Source organism: Crocuta crocuta, unplaced genomic scaffold, assembly GCF_008692635.1.
Source record: "Crocuta crocuta isolate KB4526 unplaced genomic scaffold, BGI_CrCroc_1.0 scaffold236, whole genome shotgun sequence".
NCBI lineage: Eukaryota > Metazoa > Chordata > Mammalia > Carnivora > Hyaenidae > Crocuta > Crocuta crocuta.
Genome location: NW_027530998.1, coordinates 587748 through 613549, shown reverse-complemented (window position 1 = coordinate 613549; position 25802 = coordinate 587748). Strand labels below are relative to the sequence as shown.

Here is a 25802-nt window from a genome sequence, read left to right as displayed (position 1 = left end):
GGTCTATTTTCTTAACTCTCAATATTTGATCTATCCTTATGCCATACTACACTGTCCTGATTACTGTAGCACTATAGGCAATGCAAGTAATGCAAGTCCTTCAATTCTGTTCTTCCTTTTTAAAATTATTTTTGATTCTTCCTTCTTAAAATCATTTTTTAATCCTTTGTATTTCCACTTACATATTAGAATAAGTTTGTCAATTTCTAAAAATAAATATAAAAAAGTTTTTTAAGTTTTCTAGGAGTTTGATTGGGACTGCATTAAATCTATAGAAAATTGAAGAAAAATCCCCTTGTAACAGTATCATCCTCCAAACCCATAGCAATGCCAGTCCCTTTCCTGATACTTTCATCAACATTTAGCAGTTTTCCGTGAGTAGGGCTTGTACATCTTTTGCTTAATTTATTCCTAAGTATTTTTATTGGACTTTTTTATGCTCTTATGAAAGGAATTCTCTTATAAATTTCATTTTGATTGGCTACTGCTAATATAGAAATACATTTGACTTTGTGTATTCATCTTATATATGGTAACCTCAACTAAATTCACTTATTAGTATTCACACACACTTCAGATCATAACTTCTGGGCATAAGGACAGTTTTATTTCTTCCTTTCCAATATGTATGCCCTTTATTTCACTGACCTTCAGTACAATTCTGAACTTAGTGAGAGTAGAAATCTTTACCGTTCTTGATTTTAGGTAGAAAANGTTTTATTTCTTCCTTTCCAATATGTATGCCCTTTATTTCACTGACCTTCAGTACAATTCTGAACTTAAGTAGTGAGAGTAGAAATCTTTACCGTTCTTGATTTTAGGTAGAAAGCACTCAGTCTTAAATGATCTCATCACTAAGAATGATATGAGCTGTTGATTTTTCATAGATGTGCTTTGTCAAGTTAAGGAAGTTCACATCTATTCCTAATATTCTGAGTTCTTAGCATGAACACTGTTAGATTTTGTTCAAATGTTTTCCTTGCATCTACTGCGATGATCTTAAGGTCTATATCCTTTATTAACATGATATATATTGATGTTCAGATGCTAACCCAACTTTGTAATCCTAAAATAAACCTTCTTAGTTAATGTTCACTAATCTTTATATATATTCATTCATACATACATATATACGTAATACTGGACTCAGTTTGCTAATATTTTGTTTAGAATTTGTGCCCCCCCAGGTTCTGGGGTACCTGGATGGCTCATTCAGGTAGCATCCAACTCTTGCTTTCAGCTCAGGTCATGATCTCATCATGGGATCAAGACCTGCACTGGGCTCCATGTTAAGTGTGGAGCCTGCTTGGTCTCTCTCCCTCCCTCTCTCTCTTTTTCTCTAAATAAATAAACAAGTATTTAAAAAAAAAAACAAGAATTTGTGCTTCTATGCTCATGAGAGATACTGGTCTGTAGTTTTCTTTTCTTGTGATGTCCTTGTTTACTTTTGGTATCAGGGTAATGCTGAGCTCATAAAACGAGTTGGTAAGTGTTCCTTCCCCACTATTTTCTTCAAAAGGTGGTGGGGGCACCTGGGTGGCTCAGTCGGTTAAGCGTCCGACTTTGGCTTAGGTCAAGATCTCACAGTTCGTGGGTTCGAGCCCCGCGTCAGGCTCTGTGCTGAGGAATAGCCCAGAGCCTGGAGGCTGTTTCGGATTCTGTATCTCCCTCTCTCTCTGACCCTCCCCTGCTCACGCTGCCTGTCTCTTTCTCAGAAATAAATAAAACATAAAAAAAAAAAAAGGTGGTGAATGATTGGTGTTATTTTTGCTGTTATTTTTGGTGTTATTTTGTTAAATGTTGGATAGAATTCACCGGTAAGAAGTCATGTGGCCCTGAACTTTTCACTGTGGGAAGCTGTAAATTACTAAACTAAGTTTTTTAGTTGATATAGATCTATTAAGATTTTTCTATTATCTTCTCAACACTTTGGTGTTCTAGATCTTACAAAGAATTTGCCCATTTCATTAGCATAAGGTTGTTCCTAAAAGTCCTTATCTTAAAAATGTATCTTGATGGTATTAATAGATTCAATCCAAGTCACTAATGCTTAACTGTTTTCATGGTATATTTTTACCTATCATTTTACTTTCAGTCTATTTGTATGTTTGAATATAGTGTGTCTCCTGTACACACCGTATAATTGAATTGTTTCTTCTTTGTTTTTTTATCTCTACCTTTTGGTTGGAGTGTTTGTTCATTCCATTTCCAATTAACAAAACTACAGATATGGCTGGATTTGGGTCTTTATTTTCATGTGTTTTCTATTTGTTCATTTCATGTTTCTCTGTTATTCCTTTATTGCCTTCCTTTCTTTTAAGTAAATATATTTTAGTGTAAGTTTTTAATTTTTTATTCCTCTACTTAGTTTTAATCTTCCTCTCTTAGTGTATGTTTTTTACTTGCTGTAGATATTACAATGTGCACATTATTTACCACAACCTACTTCATCTTAATAGGGACTTCCAGGAAAACAGACTAAATTTGTGCCAACCTTCCCTCTGCCACCTGATATTAAGATCATGCTCAAACCTGTTTCTTCTCCTGTACATTTCATAATATACACTGGGCTAGTCAAGACAGAAATTAGGGAATCATTCTAGATTCTTCCCTTTCCCTTACCTCCTACATCTAATCAGTAATTCCTGTAGATTCTAGCTCCTCAATACCCCACAACAGCCTTCTTTCTCTCTGTCTTTTATTACCACTCCTCAGATTCTGTCCGTATTCATCTTTTAGTTATCCTACTGCATTAGCCTCCAACTGGTCTCTGTCCTTTGAGTTTCATCATTTTCCCATTCCCACATTATCACTTACACAGCTTCTACATATAGTCATTCTGATACGCAAATCTTAAATTATTCTTCTGAACAACATTTTTCAAGAGTTCCTAACTGCAAAAACGATAAAATCTAATCTCCACAGTACGTCACACAAAGCCTTCCATGATCTGGCCCACTGCCTGTCACTGTCTAACCCCATTGACCACGGCTATCTGATAAAACATTATGTACCAAATGGCAGAAAGGTATTTATAATTTCCTGAATACAACTGAATTTCTCATACTTTTGTGCATTAGTAGAGGCCATTTTCTCTACCTGGAAGGTTCTCTCCATGCATATCAGGAAAGAAAATACTTATTCATGCTTAACCTCTCAATTTAACTGCTATCTTCTTTATATTATCTGATTCTACAAAGTAGTCCCTCACTCCTCTCAGCACTTTGGAGACTGTACATGAGTACACTTTCTGTAGTTTAGTGCAGTAGTTTGTTCTTGCCTCTCTCACCTCTCAATTTTTATCTCCTTAAAAATGGAAACTATCTTTTTTCTTTCAACCCTCAGTACTAAGTGCACTGCCTGGCACATAGTAGGTACTCAATTATTATGTGCTTATTCAATAAATGGGCTATGAAGGTAGAAATGATTTATGAAGGCATGAAAAATAAGGAATTATCCCTAAAGTAATTGCAGAGAACAAACAGCTGCCTTGGGAACTTCAGGGAGCCAATAATAATTGAGGTTCATTTATATTATGTACCTCTCACCAGGTCTGTGCTAAACTCTTGCATACATTATAATAAAAGCACTACAGAGAGATGTTATCATGAAAACCATTTTGTAGATGAATAAGCAGAAGCACAAAAATGTTAACTAAACTGGTTTGAAGTCAAAGCAAGTGATAAACCTAAGACTGAGAGAGGTTTGTGTTAACCACTATTCTATTCTGCTTTTCAGTATAGCCCAATGTTAAATCTTTACTGCTGTTTCGAGGGCTCCACTATCCCTTATTGCTATGTAACTGCTCTCCTCTTTCTTCATTTTCTCTTTGTACTTTTATGTTCTTCTACTTCTCTTTTTTTCCTCTTCTTTTCCTTTTCCCTTCCCCTAATTCTATCAATTTCCATAATGACTTAATCAGAACTAAACTATATGATCAGGTATTTCACCCTAATATTCTCTTTTCTTCTTTACCCAAGAACATTATAGGGAAGAAACAAGTAGAATAAAGAAGACAGGGAGGACAAAGAAGGAATAGTTAATGAGAAAGGAGGTGAGTTAAGATTGTACAGTGTAAAACAAGGTTTCAAGAAGCAAAAAAAGAAAAAAAAACAAAAACAGATCTGTAAATGTGGCAAAAGAAATAATAATGATTATTACTGGGAGCAACATTTTAGCTAAATCACTGAAACCAATATTGCACTATACGTTAACTAAAATTTATATAATAAAAAGTAAATAAACGTGAGACCTAAAACCATTAAACTCTCAGAAGAAAACATAGGCAGTAATCTCTTTGATGTCAACCTAGGCAACATTTTTCTAGATACTTCACCTCAGGCAAGGGAAACAAAGCAAAAATAATCTAATGGGACCACACCAAAAAATAAAAACCATGGAATACTACATGACAATGAGAAAGAATGAAATCTGGCCATGTGTAGCNCTTTTGCACAGTGAAGAAAATCATCAACAAAACAAAAAGGCAACCTACTGAATAGGAGAAGATATTTGCAAATGATATATCTGATAGTGGGTTAATATATAAAATATATAAAGAACTTACACAACTGAACAGCAGAAAAACAATCCAATTAAAAACTGGGCAGAGGGGGATGCCTGGGTGGCTGAGTCAGTTGAGCGCCAGACTCTTGATTTCAGCTCAGGTCACGATCTCACAGTTCATGGGTTTGAGCCCCACACTGTACTCTGTACGGTCAGTGCAGAGCCTGCCTGGGATCCTCTCTTTCTCCCTCTGCTCCTCCCCCTCTTGCTTTCTCTGTCACTCTCTCAAAATAAATAATAAACATTAAAAAATAAGAATAAAAATAAATTTTTAAAAAATGGGCAGAGGACCTGAGTAGACATTTTTCCAAAGATAAAAGGGCCAAAAGATACATGAAAAGACACTCAACATCACTAATCATAGGGAACTGCAAATCAAAACCACAATGAGCTATAACCTTAAACTGTAAGAATGGTTACAATCAAAAACACAGGAAATAACAAGTGCCGGTGAGGATGTGGTGAAAAAAGAACCCTTGTACACTGTTGGTAAGAAAGTGAATTGGTGCAGCCCCTTTGGAAAACAGTATGGAAGTTCCTCAAAATATTAAAGATACAAATATCATACAATCCAATAATACCACTGCTGGGTATTTACCCAAAGAAAATGAAAACACTAATTTAAAAAGCATATATATGTATCCCTGTGTTTATTGCAGCACTATTTATAATAGCCAAGATATAGAGGCAACCCAAATGTCCATCAATACATGAATGGAAAAAGAAGGTATGGTATATAGATTCAAGGGAATGTTACTCAGCCATAAAATATTATGAGATCTTGCCATTTGTGACAACATGGATGTAATAAGGGGGTATTATGATAAGTGAAATAAGTTAGATAAAGAAAGGCAAATACTGTATGATTTCATTTGTAAGTGTAATCTAAAAAAACAAACAAACAAACTGGTAGAAAAAAACCTATAAATACAGAGAACAATATGGGGTTGCCAGAGGGGAGGAGGGAGATAGGTAAAGGGGGAGTGGGAGGTACAGGCTTCCAGGTATGGAATGACTAAGTCACAAGGATGAAAAGTACAGCATAGAGAGTACAGTCAATGATATTGTAACAGCAAAAACAAAATAAAAATGCTACTAAGAGTGATGTCCTAAAAACATATAAACCTGCAATAATGAAAAGTACAGTGATAATGGGAAGTAGGGGATAATAGTTTCTATAGGACAGTCATGGAGGGCCTCTCTATTTAGGTGATATTTGAATGAGAAAGTGAGCCAGGCAAATAAGCAAAGAGCATTACAGACAAATGGGCCCATAAGTCCTAAGACCAGAGAAGGGAGAACATTCAGTGTGTGTGAGGAAGGGCAAGGAGGCTAGAGTAAAGTAAATGAAAGAGTAATAGAACCAGCTGTAATATATCAAGAATTAATCTATAGTAATTATAATTATTCCTAATCATCACTGGAGTCTTTCACACATAGTTTTTTTTTTTTAATGTTTATTTATTTTTGAGACAGAGAGAGACAGAGCATGAACTGGGGAGGGGCAGAGAGAGAGAGAGAGACACAGAATCTGAAACAGGCCTGTCCAGGCTCTGAGCTGTCAGCACAGAGCCCGACACGGAGCTCAAACCTACTGACCGCGAGATCATGGAGATCATGACCTGAGCTGAAGTCAGACCCTTAACTGACTGAGCCACCCAGGTGCCCCAATAGTTTTTAAACTAATACATGAGGGGAGAAATACTGAAAAATTTCAAATTCATTACTGGACAAAAATTCTCTCAATCTTAGCATTTTTCTTCATTTAACCAAAGAGTTCTAAGTGTTTTGATAATGCATGCTGTACTCTTAAGTACAGCATGTCACTCTATGAGTTAAAAATACATCCTATTAGGTTTCAATAAGTTTACATCCACTATTCTCAAATATGATACAACACCAATGTTCATACAGAAAACAGTGTCCTACTCAGTATATGTGAATACTCTTTGGACAAGTCTGCTGCAATAATCTTTTGTCAAGACTCCAACTGGATCACTGATGTTCAATTCTAAGAGCAATGTATTAAGAGGAATACACATTAGTGAATCCAATTTCCTAATCATGTCCCTTTTCCATCTACCTGCTATTAACTTAGCATAGTTTAAAAGAATTCAACTATTTCTGATCCTCTCTCCCCCTCTCTCTGACCCTCCTCTGGTCATACGTGCTCACTCTCTCAAAATCAATTTTTTAAAAATTAAAAAAAAAAGAACTCATCTGTTTCCATATATACCACAATAGCCACCATGCATTAATATACATAATAAAAAACTAATTCCACTAAATCAAGATATTTTTCATACTTATATTTTTATCTAGTAAGTGCTAAAAAATTGGTTAATAAAAAATCTAAAATATCAATAAAACAGATCTATATTAGAGATGTAAGAATTTCAGAGGACACTTACATTGGGGGAAAAAAGGTTGTTGACAAGCAAAATGAAGCCCAATTTCTTCAAGAAATTTAAAAAGCAAGTCTTAAATTGTTTTTTTAAGGAAAGAATACTAGGAAAAGAAGCCAAATGTGCATTTGAAAAATAGAGAACTTGCCTACAGTTACGTAAGCAATTAAAATAAAATGAATAAAAATGCAGGATTAAACATGCTGCAAAATGTGCACACTCAATCCAGGCAAGGCAGTTACACCCACTCCCTTTGTAAAACAAAATGTAAGACAAAATGGGAAACTAATGAGCTCAGCTGCAGAGACTTGTTTGTTTGTTTTTTAATTTCATCCATTTGCTCAAAACGTAATTCTATTTTACCCTAAAGTCTTTTGTTGGATATAAGGGGAAGCAAATGCTCCTAAACAAGGAGAATAGGAATAAGCTCTGAAAATGCATAATACAAGCCTCATTTGTTCTAATGCACATCTGGTGTATTCCATTTTAACATTTTTGACAGGTTAATCGTTTGTCTTCATGGTTAAAGAACACAAATGTTTTGCCAGTACTGTTAAACAGATCCTGGAAGGGCGGAGGGGCAGGGCGGGAGTGAAAAGAAAAGGTTAGAGAAGGAGGTCTATTTTTTTCAAGATGCTTTGTTTAAGCAAATGGAAGTGGGGGCTAAATATCTAGAAAATGTGACCATGGTATACAAAAGCTATGACTCATTATGAAACTAGAAATAAAGTCGATTAATACAAATAAACATTTTATAATGTTTTTATTTATTTTTTAGAGAGAGAGAGACAGAGCACGAGTGAAGAAAGGGCAGAGAAAGAGCGAGACACAGAATCTGAAACAGGCTCCAGGCTCTGAGCTAGCTGTCAGCACAGAGTCCAACGCGGGGCTCGAACCCACAAACCACAAGATCATGACTTGAGCCAAAGTGGGACGCTTAACCAACTGAGTCACCCAGGTGCCCCAAAATAAACATTAGGGACACTGTTCTTATTTGAAATAAATAAGGTATTTGAAAACTTTCCAGGCTACAAAACAATAGTCTCAAGTTTTATAATGCAAATGGTATTTAAAAAAAAAAAAACCAAGGCTAAAGAATAAAGAAAATAGGAGCCAAAAGGATTATTCAGAAAATGGATAAAGTAGCAAAGGTGACAAAATTAATTTCTGTGAAAAATGAGTTCACTATGCAAAGCAAGGAGATGGCTGGATACTGATATATTTGGTATCCAGTTTCAATTTTAATTAACTATATTTAGTATGTTTGGTTTAGTGAGCTTGAATTTAATTAGAAACTACAAAAAATATGAAGAAATATTTTCATCAAATTCAACTATAATTCTGGTTTAAATTTTAAAATAATGTTGAGTTTCAAGTTAGGAAAGAAGTCTGATTCCATGACAACAAACACTACTGTAATGGATATTCCTAATAAAAACCACCAAACTCAGTCCAATATCCAATAAGGATGTGTTATTCAATGCAAGTTACCAAACATAAACAAACAAAACTCTAGGACAAGAAAAGAATTGGAGAGTCCATTTGAATTTGCTTACAGTACTGAACATGATCTATAAATCAGGTAAGTGTTAGTCGTTCATGTATGATGACTTTTAGAAGAATACTTTAGTTCAACTTGAATTGGAACTTGAATAGTCTACTAAAACAATTTTAAAATATTTGTTCTGTTTACACTATAAAATTTTATCCAAACTCCAGCACACCTAAAACGAACCATGTAAGAAAATGAACTCAATTTTCTTCCCAAATCTATTCCGTTTCCATTAATATCAACTTATTAGAAGATCCCAAGACTTCAACACTTCACCATCATTTGACTCCTCCATTTCTCCCCCTCAAATTGTTCATTCCTAACTATTAGCACAAAGACCTAGTGTCTTTGACATTTGTCTCCTTACTCCAGTCTCATTATGAAGACTTTAAACATTACCTTTATTAGTCTCTGGCAATTGTGCCTAAACTGGTCTCCCAACGTCTAGTTTTGATTCATGCCAATATATCTTACAAACTCTCGTTAGATTATTAAAGTTTTAAGGAACTCCTCATGTTAAAAACTTCTAAGGGATTCTTGCTAAATACAGAATAAAACTCCAAGCTTATTAGGATCTTATTCAAGATCCTTCTCAGGGCTCCTGGCTGGCTCAGTCAAAACAGTATGTGACTCTTGATCCTGGGGCCATGAGTTTGAGCCCCATGTTTGGTGTAGGGATTCCTCAAATAAAACTCTAAAATAAAAAAAGATCCTTCTCAATATGATACCAATCTTCCTTTCCACTATAATTTCCCATTATTCTCTTTCATTCAATGTACAGGTACTATTCACTGTAAGCCAAAGGGAACTAACTGATTTTTCATGTACATGGCCTAAATAATATCTGACTTACTTCAATGTATATGATTAATAGATTCTTTTTATTTAAAATAATATTCCCCTTAATCTATTCATCCAATTATTCAAGGTATAGTTTCTGTTTGTTTTTTTTTAAGTAGGCACCATGTCCACGGTGGGACTTTAATTCACAATCCTGAGATCAAGAGTCACATGTTCTACCGACTGATTCACCCAGCCACCCGTTTGAAGTTGTAGTTTATTTTTTAAGATTTTATTTTTATTTTTAAGTAATATTTACACCCAGTGTGGGGCCTGAATTCACAACCCTGAGATCAAGAGTCATGCACAGCCAGGTACCAACCAGGCGCCTCTCAAGTCAAAGAGTTTTGTTTTGTTTTGTTTTTAATTAATTTATTTATTTTGAGAGAGAGAGAGACAGAGAGAGAGAGAGAGAGCAAGCACAAGTGGGGTAGAGGCAGACAGAGAAGGAGAGAGAACTCCAAGCAGGCTCCACATTGTCAGTGCAGAGCCTGACGCAGGGCCTGAACTCAGGAACTGTGATTTCATGACTTTAGCTGAGATCGAGTCAGACGCTTAACTGATGGAGCCACCCAGATGCCTCTCAAGTTATAGTTTAAATGTTAGCTCCTTCAGCATGTCTTCTCTGATTTCCCCACTTCTATGTAAATTCCTCCTGGACTGAACACCTTTGGTACCTTGTGAATTTATCATACAATACTGCACATATGGCTATGTATGGAGCAACATTACCTCTCACTAAATTTCATAAGGGGGAAATATCCATGAGGGGAAAGTTCTTTAAGGGAAACATCAGCAGAGTCATGCACACAGTAAGCATTTATATATATATGTATGTATATAAATGGAGAGAGACAGAGAGAGAGAGAATGCTGCCATAAATGAGTACACATACTATATTGATAAAGAGGTATAAACTGGTATAATGATAATATACCCAGTGGGAAGTATGTGCCAATAATTTCAAACTTCAATATGGCCCAAACTTAAAGAACTGGTATTACAAAGTAACTAGGTTTTCAAATTATTAGATTACCAACACTAATGCCAAAGGAAAAAAAATCAAATCCACATATTCTTACATAACATGAAATTCAAATACCAAAACATATAATTTACTCTATGTATATATTAGCAATTTTGGTTTATAACATACATATTAGAAAGTTGTTGACAGCATAAAACAATAAAAAAAAAATTCTCCCTTACTTCTAGTTAGTTTTGGAAATCTTTTTTTCAGTTTCTTCTTTAATGGATTAAGCTCAGGCATTATTTCTGGAACAGCTACATAAAAGTCTGATTGAATTTCATCATCCAAAATCTGAAATTCAGGGGAAAAAGATAACCTTAGATTATATGAAAAGCTTTATCTTTCTAAAAATAAAGTATAATGTAGTAATTTCCCTATGCTTTAGAAAGCAGACATTAAGCAAAATTCTTTTCTTCAAACACAAAGATCCCACAGACACATTTACCAGTTATGAAAAACATTAGAACCAAAACATTTTCTGATGTTCTTTTTTAAAAATAGTCACATCCTTTAAAGAAAAAAAGAAAGAGAAGAAAAGAAAAAAAAGCATTTACTGGGTTTAATTCTTAAGCAAAAGTGTAATAAACTAGAAGGTAGGAATGATGTATACATGGCTCATATAATCCTACAAAATTGAATTCATATGTCCATTAAAGCTGAGGAAACAATGCTGAAAATTCTGTAATATATCACATGTAAAATTAATAACCACTCAAATAACCACTAGCAACCACACTGCTTTCCTAAATTTAGAGCATCAAAAAAACTAATCTATAATTATTTTCACAAAGAACTGAAACTAAAATTCTATTTGCCTTCAATAACTAAAAATAAAAGAATAGGTTGGTTGAAGACAAATTCACTTATAATTTATCTATACTGTAATTCATTTTAATAGTAAAAAGAATAATATTTAATTTTTAAAAGACAGTTTTAATTAATTCAGACGAACATCCAAATTAATTAGTAGACCACTACAATATACTCCATTTAAACATTTAGTTGATTACAAAATAAACAACTTTTTAGAATAATACTGCCTAGACAATAAATATTTTTACCAATGATTACTTTTACATATAATATTTACCACAATATGTCATTCAAAGTCTTGGTTTGGGGTTACACAGTAAACCCTAAAATCTTGAACCGTGGCAAAATTAAGCAGATTCTGGAATTTTATCTTCTTGTTACTATTCTTATTTTTACAAATTCTTTACTCCCTAAATAACTTCCTGTGGTCCCCTTAACAGTAATAACTTGCATTAAAGGAGCACTTAGCACATGTGCCAAGCATTCTGCTAAACAGATCACATGATTTAGTTCATCCAGTCTTTACAATAACCTTAAAAGGCCAGTACTAACATTGACCACACATCCCAGACAGGAAACAGAGGGCTTAGGGAGGACCAGTCAGTCTATGAAGTTATAAAGAGCAGACCCAAATTTTAAACACATGTAATATAGGTCCAGAACCCAGGACTCTCATTCATAGAAATACGAAAGCAGAGGTGATTTTGAAATGCCAAAGAGCTGCATGTGAAATCTCTACTCTACGACCTTCTGTATTGGAAACTAAGCTCTACTCTCTAATTCCAAAGAATTTGTGATATTATTTTTAAAAATTAAAAGAATTTTAATAATTTTATTAAGTTAAGGCTTATGATCCATCAGAAAGAACTCTGTACCACCCTCTGACTTTGACTCAGAATCTGTACATGAAAGTATAATCTCTTTGTATTTTCCTTGAGTGCTACTCCCAAAATTCATTCTGGAGACTCTTCTTAAAAATCCAGAATCCCAGGGGTGCCTGGATTGCTCAGTCAGTTGAGCATCAGACTTTAGCTCAGATCATGATCTCACGGTTCATCGATTCGAGCCTTGTGTCAGGCTCTGGGCTGACACCTCAAAGCCTGGAGCCTGCTTCAGATTCTGTGTCTCGGTGTCTCTCCCTGCTACTTCCTTGCTTGTACTCTGTCTCTCTCTCTCTCTCAAAAATAAACATTGAAAGCAAAAAAAAAAATATTTTTTAATGCAGTATCCCTACCACACTTAGAATACTCTTGGGATGTATTCCAAACAACAAACTACAAGCACTGCTGTACATCCCAAAGGAAGGGCCCAGTTCAAACTTTCCCAAAATCAAACTCTGAAAATGGAACGAAGATAAATTTTCAAATCAGTTTCTCCTATTCTAAAACCAAAAGATATTAGATGATTAAATTTAGAAGAGAAGATTTTAGAAAATGTTACAGAAAATCTCTTATATTTTCAGAAATAACTCCCAAATTTAAGTAAATGGGCCTCTTCTTCCCACCTCTTAAAAAAAAAAAAAAAAAAGTTGTTCTGGTTGCAAACTGGCTCCACAAATTCTTTACTTTCTCCAGGCAGGCTACAGAGCCACTTGCGGTCTCCTGCTGAGCCTACACCACTCTGAAGCAGTTGGGGAGTAAAAGTTAACAGTAATCAGAAGTATCATATTACCATAGTGGTCAGACACTATCCTTTGTGATCTGTAAATTTAATCACACTTTTCACTCTAAGAAGGAAAACAAATATTTGATCTTCAAATCATGAATAGTGATATTCAAGGTGCTACCATTTAAATTTCATTTTAAATCTCACATTCAAAACCACAAAGAATCATATTACCCTTTCCAGTCTACCCACAAAACTGTCACAAATATACAGGAAGCAAGGGGGAAAAAAATCACAATGTAAATCATAATTTATATCAGAGTGTCTGGATAGTTTTTTCTTAGCTAAAGAGACTAAGAAGAGTAGGAAAAATTTTCCCTGCTCTACAAAGCTTTACTAACCATTTATCAAAAGATATAAGCATAGTGGTTTTGTTCCATATGTAATAAATCAACGGATGGCAAAGATAACAGAACAACTTCCATAACTAATGAACATGAAGCAACACTGTACCTTCTGAATCAGATTAGTTCCTCCGGCAAATGCAGCTCCATTTTCTTCTGCTATTTTAATCTCTGATGCATTCTACCAAAATACAATAGTTTGAACATCAGTCTCTAAATAAATTCAGTCTGCTCTCAAGTATTTTGTCAGAAATAATATCACATTTCAAAGTAAAAACTGTGGTTTTTACTCTTAATTAAAAATGCATCTCTGTTGATCAGATGGATCAGAGATATTATATCTGGAACAAGTTTACTTTGTAGGTGATTAAGGTGTTTCTTGACTAACACATGAGGAAATACATTGAAATGACATATTAGGAACCTACCAAGTGGTCCAATCTAACTCTTCAGTGCCTTCTGGGGCACCTGGGTGGCTCAGTAGGTTAAGCCTCCAACTTCGGCTCAAGTCATGATCTCATGGTTTGTGAGTTCAAGCCCCGTGTCAGGCTCTGTGCTGACAGCTCACAGACTGGAGCCAGCTTCAGATTCTGTATCTCCCTCTCTCTCTGCCTCTACCCTGCTCATACTCTGTCTCTCTTTCTCTCAAAAATAAAACATCAAAAAAAATGTTTTTAACTCTTCAGTGCCTTCAATACATCATCTTTCAAAACTAAAAGATTAAAATATATCTAGTTTTGCTAATTTAAATGGTGACATCTTATCAAACCAATATAGAAGAGGAAAAATTACTTAAGAAATGATAGAATCAAAACTATATTGTACACCTGAAACTAATATAACATTGTATGTCAACTAACCGGAATTAAAATAAAACCTTAAAAAATTTAGCCAATTGTCTGAAAATCCAAAAGAAAAATATACAGTGTCAGTTATTTTCTTTCTATATGTTCTGTTTATGCCATTTGGTTTTACTGTGAAAATGTATCACTCCCTTAAGTTATTCAAGTTTTGTAGCATTCTGACAGCTCTTGGCTACACTTTTCTGGAAAGAAAGTAAAGATCTCTTCCTTGAAAGTGAGGCAGATAAAGAATAATCAAAACATTCTACAAAACAAATTCATAAATACATTACAAATAAATGTTTTATAATACAAGAAGATTGACAAAGAGCCATATGACTATTTGTTACAAGCTTGAGTTTCCTGGCTTTCCAGACTAGATATTTCTAAATCTGTGGTTTCTTGAGGGGCCTGGATGGCTCAGTTGGTTAAGCATCTTACTTCGGCACAGGTCATGATCTCACAGTTTGTGGGTTCGAGCCCCACATCGGACTCTGTGCTGACAGCTCAGAGCCTGCAGCCTGTTTCAGATTCTGTGTCTCCCTCTCTCTCTGCCCCTCCCCCGTTCACACTCTGTCTCTCAAAAATGAATAAACTTTTTTAAAAAATTTTTTAAAAAGAAAGAAAAAGTGTGGTTTCTTTGTCTACACAGGACTAAGTGGACTCACTGCTTTAAAATAAATTTATTGTTAAAAAATAATAATAATTTTATTGTTTTTGTTTGAGGAGAGAACTTAGAGTAGGTACCAGGAGGGGCGCCTGGGTGGCTTAGTCGGTTGAACGTCCGACTTTCGCTTGGGTCATGATCTCGCGGTTCGTGGGTTCGAGCCCCGCGTCGGGCTCTGTGCTGACTGCCAGCTCGGAGCCTGGAGCCTGTTTCAGTCTGTGACTCCCTCTCTCTCTGACCCTCCCCTGCTCACGCTGTCTCTCTCTCTCTCCTAGAAATAAATAAAAATATTTAAAAAAAAAAAAAAAAAAAAAGAGTAGGAACCAGGAGAAAGGAGGATGAATAAATTCTCTATTTCTCTTCAGTTTCTTGTGAGAAACATAATGTGATAGATTAATAATGATGAAATTAATGTTCTAGTTTAGCTCTTTCTGAAACTAATGACACAACCTCAAATGGAAAAAATAAGACTGTGTAAATAGACTACTCATTCAGTTGATTCACTGATTAGTATTATATGTCAAAAATATTAAATGATATAAAAAGTTGACAAAGATTACTCACCCCTGTAAATACAGCAACTTTATTGATTTCTGAAACAAACGGGTACGGAAAACTGAGAACACTGGCAAATGGCTCCACTTTTTTCTAAAAAGACAACAATGGAAAAACAATTATGAAAAATTCATTTATGCTCTTTCTATACCTCACATCTATAAAAAACAAAACTGATGTTTTATTTACAACATTTTAATTTTATCATCTGTCCTTTAATTAATCCAGAACTATTCACAAATTATAATTTAAAGCATAGAGACTTTATTTCAGGATACCTGAGTTGCTCAGTCAATTGAGTTTTGACTTTTGATTTTAGCTCAGGTCATGATATCACAGTTTGGGAGTTCAAGTCCCACATTGGGCTTGGTGCAGACAGTGCAGTGCTTGCTTGGGATTCTCTCTCCCCTGCAGTCTGCCCCTCTCTCACTCTCTCTCTCAAAATAAACAAACATTTAAAAAAAAAAATGAGACTATATCTGTTTTGTAAGAAACCATAATGAAAATCTAAATCACTTTCTCTCCCTCCAAACTGCCACAGCACTTGGCTTCTATCTCTATATCATTCATCACAGTGGCTCATATATTAAGAGATGTGTTTGCATATCTATATCTTCCTGAGCTCCTAGTACAATGCTTTCTACATGATGGATATCAATAAATGTTTACTACCTTGAATTAAATTCAAAAGAACATGTAATTTTTTGTCACCATCAAGGAGGACAGGAGTATAGCTATGCATAGTAGACAACAGAAAATATCCAGCTAATCTGCTCAATAGGAGATCCTTAATCTCCACCACTGGCTCTAAATAATTACGTGGTATTAACCCTAAATCTAAGACAGACTGCCAAGCCTGAAAGACTCTTCTATGTGGGACTGTTTTGAAACTGCCCCGCACTTTCAGACCTATTTGGGAAGTCAGCTGGAAAATCCAAAACACATAAGGGCATGCACTGATATGGGTGGAGATTCTACAAGGCCTCTGAACTAATTTGTTTAGTTATCTAGCCAAGGACCTGTCTAGCCCTGTGGCACATATCACTCAGAGAGAATTCAAACAGAAACAAGTTGTAGGCCCACAGGTTTGGTACAATTTTAAGGTCAAGAAAAGGTGTTGTTCCCTAATTAAAACTGACTGAAAGATTACCTTTTCAGCAAAACTTTGAGTAGTGATAACCACCTGAGGATTTGGGGGGAGGGGAGTTTCAGACAAGAGGGTACAAACTCTTGAGCATATTTTATTATCAGACTCAGTTTTATTGATTGGCATTCCTTTGCCATTAACATGTCACAATAGGGTTTTAGTAAATTTTTTAATGGTAAGTAATCACAATAAAAGCACCCCCTGGGGGAATATTAGCTTGTTGTACAAGCACTCTATCAAAAACAAAAAGTGTCTTAGGAAGACAACAGTACCCTTTCAATGTTACTAGTTTACAAGTGGCTTTCACTTACGAAATGAAGCTTGTGGTCCTAAAAGTCTTCATCATGAACTACAGTTGACCTTTGAAGAACTCAGGGATTCAGGGCACTGACTTCCAACATAACTGAAAATCTGCATATAACTTGACTCCCCAAAACTTAACTATTAATAGCCTACAGTTGACCAAAAGCCTTACCCATAACATAAATAGTAAACTAACACATATTTGGTATGGTATGTATATTTATTATATATTGCATTCTTATAGCAAACAAAACTAGAGAAAAGAAAATGCTATTAGGAAAATAAGGAATAGAAAATATATTTACAGTACTGTACTGTATTTATCAAAAAAACTCTGCATATAAGTGAATCATCACTATATATTAATGGTTGACTGAGAAAATGATCATCTTGGATACTACAACTTTTTAAAAATAAAAGCACAGTAACTTATGTTATAAAACAAAATTACAGCATGGCTAGTATAAACTGTTTCTAATAAGTAAGAACTAAGAGATGAGACAGACCTCGATTCAAATCCTAACTCTACCCTCTACTCTGTGACCTAGAAGAAGTTACTTCAGTTTCTATGTCTCAGCTTCCTCTTTTGAGATTATTATAGGATTAAGTGAGAAAATGCATGCAAAGCACTTAGCATTGTGGCTGGTACACAGGAAGTTTCCATAAATGTTGACTGTGATTATTAAACACTTAACAAGTCCTTTACATGCATTATTTAATTTAAACCTCTTAAAAACTGCATGGGGGCGCCTCGGGGTGGCTCAGTCGGTTGAGCATCCGACTTCATCTCAGGTCATGATTTCACAGTCCATGGGCTGTGTCTCCCTCTCTCCCTGCCCCTCCCCCGCTCGCTCTCTGTCTCTGTCTCTCAAAATAAAGACAAAAAAAAAATTAAAAAGAAAACTGCATGAACTCGCATTTTATCTCCCTTTATAAAGAGACAGAAAAATAGATATGAAGAGGTTAAACCAGAAGCCCAAAGTCAAAGAAAGAGCAAGTAAGTGGTGACCCCAGGCTTCTGACCTGTACTGTAATCTGACTCCAGAGCCCATTCTCTTAAGCACTACACTGTACTCCTCCTCCTAAGTGCTCAACTATTGTTGTTGAGGCTGTTCAGTTGTATTTAAAAACCTGTACCTTCCAGTTTGACCAAAAAAAAGACAACCTCGGAATAAAAATTAAAATATAGCTTCTAAGAAAATTAGATTTCTTAAATGAAACACTTAAAAAATTTAGAACTGTAATGGAATGTAACTCTAATTCAGTATTTTTACTACTTTTAGAGTTTTATGAACAAAAGTCTTCCATGGAACTGCATATAAACAATGCAGATAGGTTTTCGCTGGAGCAAGAGTGCGGGGCTTGGCACACCCCATCCATGCAAACTTAGTCTCAACACAGGACTTAATGGAAAACACCTGAGGCAACTGAGCTAATCCAAAACTCTCATTTGCAGTGAAGGAATAGGATGCCCAGGCAGCTTAAGTCATTTCTCAAAGTTATAGTAATATCTCAATTAATTTTAACACAAACTTACTGCCATTTGTCCCAGTGATTTTCAGGTGCATAGGAGATACATGTTCAACTCTGCAGGGTATGTTCAACATTATATTTTATATTTTGAAAATAAAAACAAAACATTTTTCATCCTGAAGTATAGAAAGAGCATAAGATTTTCTAAAAATTACTACACAGAACAAGGAACTTTAAAAATTAAGAAACAGCAATTCATACAGCCACTGTTCACAAATAAATGTTTTTTAATGGAGTCTACATACCTTTTTCCCCAGTGCCATATCCAGTGTCAAATCAAGATAAACACCTTGCTTTGGATTAGTAAAGTCTAGAATTTGAAATTTCTTAAGTAACTGAATAGCCTTTTCCACCTCGTGTATCTGCCTTGGATATAAGCGCTTTAAGTAGACATCATCCTCTGGTTCATCTTCCATAAAGGGATAGGATTTTATTTTTTCTATCTCATCTGTTTTCTCATCTGATGCTTTGTCTTTTACACCTTTTTTTGTGTTCTTTCCAGGCCTTTAAAAAAGATAAATTCAAGATCAGTTACTTAATACATAGTCTAAGAAATTATTTTTTAAATATTTATTTATTATTTTTGAGACAGAGAGAGCATGGGCAGGGGAGGGGTAGGGGGGGACAGAAGATCCGAACTGGGCCCCACACTGACAGCACAGAGTCCAATGTGGGGCTTGAACCCACAAACCATGAGACGATGACCTGAGCAGATGCTGTACACTCAACCAACTGAACCTCCCAAGCACCCCAAGAAACATTTTTTTTTAAAGTCAATGAATGTAAGACAGAAAAAATAACAAAATATAAAGTTTATTTTAATTTTTTTAAAGTTTACTTTCATTGAAAAGCTTAGACTGCTTTACAGGTTTTCTAATTCAACAAATATTAAGTGAACTTTTGTACTGTTTGCAGATGATACAAAGTTAGATAAGTCACTGAGGCTGCTCTCCAGAAATTTAGAGAAGTAGAGGAGACAGACATGCAAACAGATAATTTCAATACAATGGGTAAGTACTCTGACAGTGTTATCAGGACCAGAGCCATAAGGAATACATTTAAGCCAACCTAGTAAATTAGGGAAGGGTGCTAGAAGAGATGACCCTAACATCAATTCTCGAAGGATTAGGAAGAATCAGCCCAAGTATATTCCCAAGAAAGACAAAAACATATGACCACACAAAAAAATGTACACAAATGTTCATAGCAGGACTACTAACAGCCAAGACGTAAAAACAACCCAGATGTCCAATAACCCAGATGAATGGATGCATATATGTGGTATATCCATACAATAAAATATCAATCAGCAGTGAAAAGGAATGAAGTATTGATACAAGCTACAATAAGCATCAACTTTAAAAACATTATGCCAGTGAAAGAAGCCAGTCATAAAAGACCATATATTGTATGGTTTCATTTACATGAAACATCAAGAATGGACAAATCCATAGAGACTGAAAGTAGATTTAGTGTTTGTCCAATGCTGAGGGAGTGAGTTGGAGAAATGGGGAGTAAATGACAACAGGCATGGGGTTTTGTAAGTTTTCAAAATGTTCTAAAAATGACACTGTTGATGGCAGCAAAAGTGTGAATATACTAAAGACCACTGAACTGTACGCTTTAAATAGGCGAATTGTATGGTATGTAAATTATATCTCAATAAAGCTATTATTTTAAAAAGTAGAGTGGGGCACCTGGGTGGTTAACCATCCAACTCTGGATTACAGTTAACCATCCAATTCTGGATTTCCACTCAGGTCATGATCTCCTGGTTCATGAGTTCAAGCCCTGTGACTGGCTCTGTGCTGACAGTGTGGAGCCTGCTTGGGATTCTCTCTCCCTGCCCCTCTCCTACTTATGCCTGCTCTCTCTTTCTCTCTCTCTCTCTCTCTGCCAAAACAAATAAATAAACTTAAAAAAAAAGAACATTAAAAGTAGCAAGAGAAAAATTAAATTAAAAAATAAAAAAATAAAGAGTTAGCCAAAGAAACAACATAATAAAAGTACTGAGTCATGAAATAGAATATAAATACATACAGAAAGCTATTATAAATTCTAACTGACTAGAGCAAAAGTGGCCACAATTTTTCCGTAAGGGACCAGTCAGCAAATATTTTATGGTCACTTATCTCAATGGCTCAATTCTGCCACTGTAATGTGAAATCAATCACAGACACTGAAGAATGAATGAGTGTAGATGTGTTCCAATAAAGCTTTATTTATGAACAATGGCTTAAATTTCATAATTTTCATGTGTCACTAAAAAAAATGTAAGAACCATTCCTAGTTCATGAACCATACCAAAATAGATGGCAGACCAGATTTTTGGGCCCACTGGCCATATTTTAGTGGCTCCTGAACTAAAGGGTAAAGCAGAAGGCACAAAACATCAAAGATGATAGAGGGCCTTTGCTAGAGACAATAAGAAGCCACAGAATAGGAGTGACATCTGTAGTTCCAGTATAGAGTATTCCCGCTATGGTGTTAGAGATGGATTTGAAGGAAGCTGGATTGTAGACAATAGAAAAATGATTCTTTCCCTTTCTTCCCAAGAAGATATGGCAGTTTCCAGAGCAGTGATGGTAATAGGCTGAAGATAAGAGATTAGATATTCACAAAGAAAATAATGCAGAAAAAGAAAGGGGGAAAGAGAAGACTCTAGAATACTTCTTAGGTTTCTGGATTGTGTGACTAGGCATAGAACAGTATCACTAAGACCAGAAATGAAAGTAAAACAAGTTTCTTGTGAGGAAAGTAGTCAGAGAGATGAGTTCAGTTTGGAGCAACAGACAGTTTGGGTGTGGAGCTGGTTGCATCATTGACCTCAATTCTTTATCCCCTCTCTCCAATCAAGTCCCTTTGCTGAGTAACTTTGCAATTCCTCCCACTTAATGGGATAGAGCATATTTCCTAGCACTTCAACTGGCCATATGACGAATGTGGCCAATATAATATGCAAAAGTGACAGTTTTTCTGTTCTAAGCTTAGGCCAAAAAGAGGATTCATATGTTTCTACTTGTATGTTTGTATTTCTGCCATTTTCATAAGAACATGCCTGGGCTAGCCCAAAGGCAGGAAAAGGAGAGATATGTGAAACAGGCTAGAGCCCCAGGCTAGATTGGACAATTCTCAGCTGACCTGCAGACTCACAGATGTGCAGCAAGCCCAGCCAAGGTCATAAGAGACACCCATCCAGAGATTAAATCACCTGAGCTACTGATGTGTGGGCAATGATAAATAACCTTGAGTGGTTTGATATATAACAAAAGATAAGAAGGTGTTTACAAAATAGCTAGGAAAATATGTTCAACAGGTAATATCAGGTAAGAGTTTGAAGCTAAGAAAAAGGAAAAAAAAGACACAGCTAGAGATAATATACATCTCAGCTTTAATTCAAATCACACGTGTAATCTTTTAACCATAAAGCTTTAGTTAAATAATATTCTAGAAAAAGATTTGGGTCTGAGGTAGGCAGAATAATGGCTTTTCAAAGATGTTATATCTACATGGCAAAAAGGACTTAGCAGATGTGCTTAAGACTTCAAGATGGGGAGATTATCTAGATAATCCAGGGAATCCAATCTAATGACACAAGTGCCTGAAAGCAGGGAAACTTTCCCCTTTCCCACTTGCATGTGACAGTGATGGGAAGTGACAAAAGAAATTTGGGCATGAAAGGGAATCTGCCATTCCTAGCTTTGAAGATGGAGGGAGGGGCTCTCAAGCCAGGGAATGTGGGTAGCCTCTCAAAAGTGGGAATGGACAGAGAATACAGATTTTCCCAGAGAGCCTCTAGAGAGGAAAGAAACCCTGCTGGCACCTTGATTTTAGCCCAGTGAGATCTGTGGCTGACCTGACCCACAGAACTGCAAGATAATAAATTTGGGATGTTTTAAACCACAAAGTTTGTGGTAATTTGTTATGGCACAACAGAAAACTATTAAGGGGTCCTATAAAATTTATGTGAAAGAAATAGATGATGGTAAATTTTTTATTTATTTATTATTTATTTATTTTTTAAGAAACTAGGCGTGCCTTAGTGGCTCAGTCAGTTAAGCCACTGACTCTTGATTTTGACCTAGGTCATGATCTCACACTTTGTGAATCTGAGCCCTGCACCAATCTCCACGCTCTCAGTGCAGAGCCTGCTTGGGATTCTCTCTCCCCCCTCTCTGCCCCTCGCTCGCTCAGTCTCTCTCTTTCTCTCTTTTTCTCAAAAATAAACATTAAAAAAAAGAAAAAAGAAACTAAAAATCCAATTCAATATATAATTCCATTTTCACCTTTAGCACTCAATGAATCCTTATTACCACAACTAACAGCATCCTCCCAGCTAACAAGCAATTCAACAGAATAGCAGATAATGATAATACTCATTTTTAATGGGACACAGGTGTTCTTCTGGACTGATGACAACAAGTCTAAGCAGGTGCCCAGGAGGATGCATGCAACACACCTCAACAGCTACTTTGGAAGTAGCCCACAAAATTCTGAACCTTCCAAACTAGAGAAATCACATTTTTATTTTATATTTAGTAAAAGAACAGGGAGGCCAATAAGAGAAGGAGCCTGGAGAAGATGCTTTTTTTTTTTTTTTAAAGTTTATTTATTTATTTTGAGAGAGAAAGAGGGAGAGACGGAATCCCAAGCAGGCTCTATGCTGCCAGTGCACTGGGGCCCAAACCCACAAACTGTGTGACCACAACCTGAGCCAAGACCAAAAGCCAGATGTTTAACCAACTGAGCCACCCAGAGGCCCTGAGAGCATCTGTTTTGGTAATAAAATAAATCTCCATCTAAAATAAACAAAACAAATAAATGTCCTAGCTGTAACCTATAGATTTACTTTACATAAATGTTGATTTCACCAATAAATTTGTAATCATGGCTGAACCTGTCCATTCAAATTGCAATTAAAATCAAATTCCCAAGGACTGAAATATGATTCTTAAATTAATAAATATTTGCAAAACTCAAGAGAAGTCTGATACATAAAGAAACTGAGTTGAGAGTATACAACAATTTACTTATACTCTTTTTTAACTTTTAAAAAAGTTTATTTTTGTTTATTTTTGAGAAAGAGAGGGACAGAGTGAGAGAGGGAGAGGGACAGAGAGAGAGGGAGACACAGAATCCAAAGCAGGCCCAAAAGTCCAAAAGTCAGACGTTTAACCAACTGAAGCACCAGGCACCCCTACTGATTTCTACTTTGATCCCTGTCTCACAAAATATTTGAAGTGGTTCAGGAAAAATATTTTTAAGTTACAAATGGGAACACAGTTTTGTTCTGTTTTTTAATGTTCATTTATTTATTTTTGAGAGTGAGAGAGAGAGAGAGCATGTGCATGAGCTGGAGAGGGGCAGAGAGAGGAGAGAATCCTATCATGGAGCCCGATGTGGGGCTCAAATTCACCAACTGTGAGATCTTGACCTGAGCCAAAATCAAGAGTCAGGTGATTAATTAACTGAGCCACACAGATGCCCCTATTTTTTTTTTTTTAAGATTTATTTTATTTTAGAGAGAGAGCACACAAGCAGATGAGAGGGGCAGAGGGAGAGAGAGAGAGAGAATCACTTTCTGAGCATAGAGCTAGACACAGGGCTGGTTGGATCCCACAACCCTGGGATCATGACCCGAACTGAAATGAAGAGTTGGATGCTCTGAGCTACCCAGGCACCCTAGAACACGGTTTTAATTAAATGGGGGAGGGAAGCATAATACATTATAACACAGATCAAATAGGACTCTAAAAAAACACTTTCTTCCAAAATTAAAAACACACACAATTGAACCAAATCTGTAAATAATTAATTATTATAGACCAGCTGCCAGTTTTCCATGACCCTTCAAAAAATGGCTCTCTTTACTCATTAGAATCACATACAAAAGAACTCTGCTGTTCATGCAAATGTAAGGCCCTATCAAGAGAGCTTAAATACTATGATTCTTGGGGAATAAAAATAAATCGTACTAAAAAGGTTTTTGTCAGGTGAGGGAGAAATACCTGGCAGTCTGAATCAAAGAGAATTTAGCTGCAGTTCCCTTGGTACCTCAACCACATGCATTAAATGAGTAATAACAGACTACTCAGGTAATAACTCTCCCCCTGCCTCATCTGTCCCTTAACTCCGAAAGCATAAAAGAAAAAATAATTCCATGGTCATACTCAAATAAAATGAGAAAAAAATCAGTGCTGTAATAAAGCTCACTTCAAGACCTCTGGACATCTGTGACCCCAGAGATCCAAGTCCCTTCAAGGCTAAAAAAAACCTTTACATTGAGGAATTGGGGGATGGGATTTGGGGGACATGGTGATACACAACTTCTGTCAAACTACACTGAACTAAACAGAACTAACGACAAAATGCCCAGAGAATGTAATTATTAATGGAATGCAAACATCTGGCCATCTTATTTCTCAGTGTAATCCTGTAAATAAATTCACGATATCTCTGACACTGGTTTATTCATGAAACTAAATGCAGAAATTTTGCTTATGCTTACTTACAATATGAAAACCAAATGAATAAAACCCAGTCAATAATAATATAAACAAATGAAAATTAAAAAGTAAAAACTGGAGGGACGCCCGGGTGACTTGGTTGGGTGTCTGACTTCAGCTCAGGTCATGATCTCACGGTTTGTTTGAGCCACACATCAGGCCCTGTGCTGCTGACAGCTCAGAGCCTGGGGCCTGCTTTGGATTGTGTCTTCCTCTGTCTCTCTCTGCCCCTCCTCTGCTAATGCACTGTCTCTATCTCTCAAGAATAAACAAACATTAAAGAAATGTTTTAATAAAATTTAAAACTGGAAAGAGTATTAACAATAAGAGAGTTGGGTAAAATCATGGCTTTTCATGAATGCATCACAAAGCTGAGATCACAAGGCAAACAAGTAGCCTGAAAGCCAAGGAGAATCCGCCCACATTCCCCACGCCCACTCCTTATGCATACTCAGGACACTCTCACCCATGGCAGAGTATAGAAGAAGGAAAGCAAGTAAGAAAAAAAATCAGCTACAATTTTAAGACTACTAGAAACTCCCTAGGAAATCTGCACACAAGGGGAGTTCACACTCAATTTGTAGGTCTTTTCCACAGACCTCCACTAGATGCTCCTAGGAAAGACTGGAGCAGGCTAGATACTAGGAAGCTTTCCCCAGACACAGAGTTAGCCACTGCTGCCAGACAGACATGTAACCCTGAAAACATGTAGGGCACAGGTGTGTAGGGAGAAGAAAGAACTTCTACCCTTAGGGGTAGGTCAAGAAATGGTCCTGAGCACAGTATCCTCACCAGTACAGTAAAGCTGGGGAAGGGCCTGGACACTGGCACAAGATGCAGTAAATAAATATGGGGAGAAGGGACAGAAATACTGAGAAAACCCCATTCCCAAGGTCTGGCCACACTGGGTCTACGGAAGCAAAAGGCTGGATCTGGAAAACAGAAAATCCCTCCTGCACCCATCACCAGACTAGCAGGTACTAATAAGCAACAGCAATCTATACTAGGGGAGGGGCAAGAGTATGAAGAGAGAC

At 36.1% G+C, this 25802-nt stretch overlaps 1 protein-coding gene across 3 annotated transcripts in view; it reads right to left on the bottom strand.

Annotated features, from left to right (window-relative positions):
* Window positions 1–25802, bottom strand: part of MRPL1 (mitochondrial ribosomal protein L1) — a 137488-nt gene that overhangs the window by 52904 nt on the left and 58782 nt on the right. For all 3 annotated transcript variants that reach the window (XM_077770547.1, XM_077770548.1, XM_077770549.1), the window contains 4 exons: window positions 18508–18766; window positions 15289–15372; window positions 13325–13396; window positions 10573–10684 (listed from right to left, as the gene is read on the bottom strand). In XM_077770547.1, coding sequence (XP_077626673.1) covers window positions 10573–10684; window positions 13325–13396; window positions 15289–15372; window positions 18508–18766 — 527 coding nt within the window. The remainder of the gene's footprint in view (window positions 1–10572; window positions 10685–13324; window positions 13397–15288; window positions 15373–18507; window positions 18767–25802) is intronic.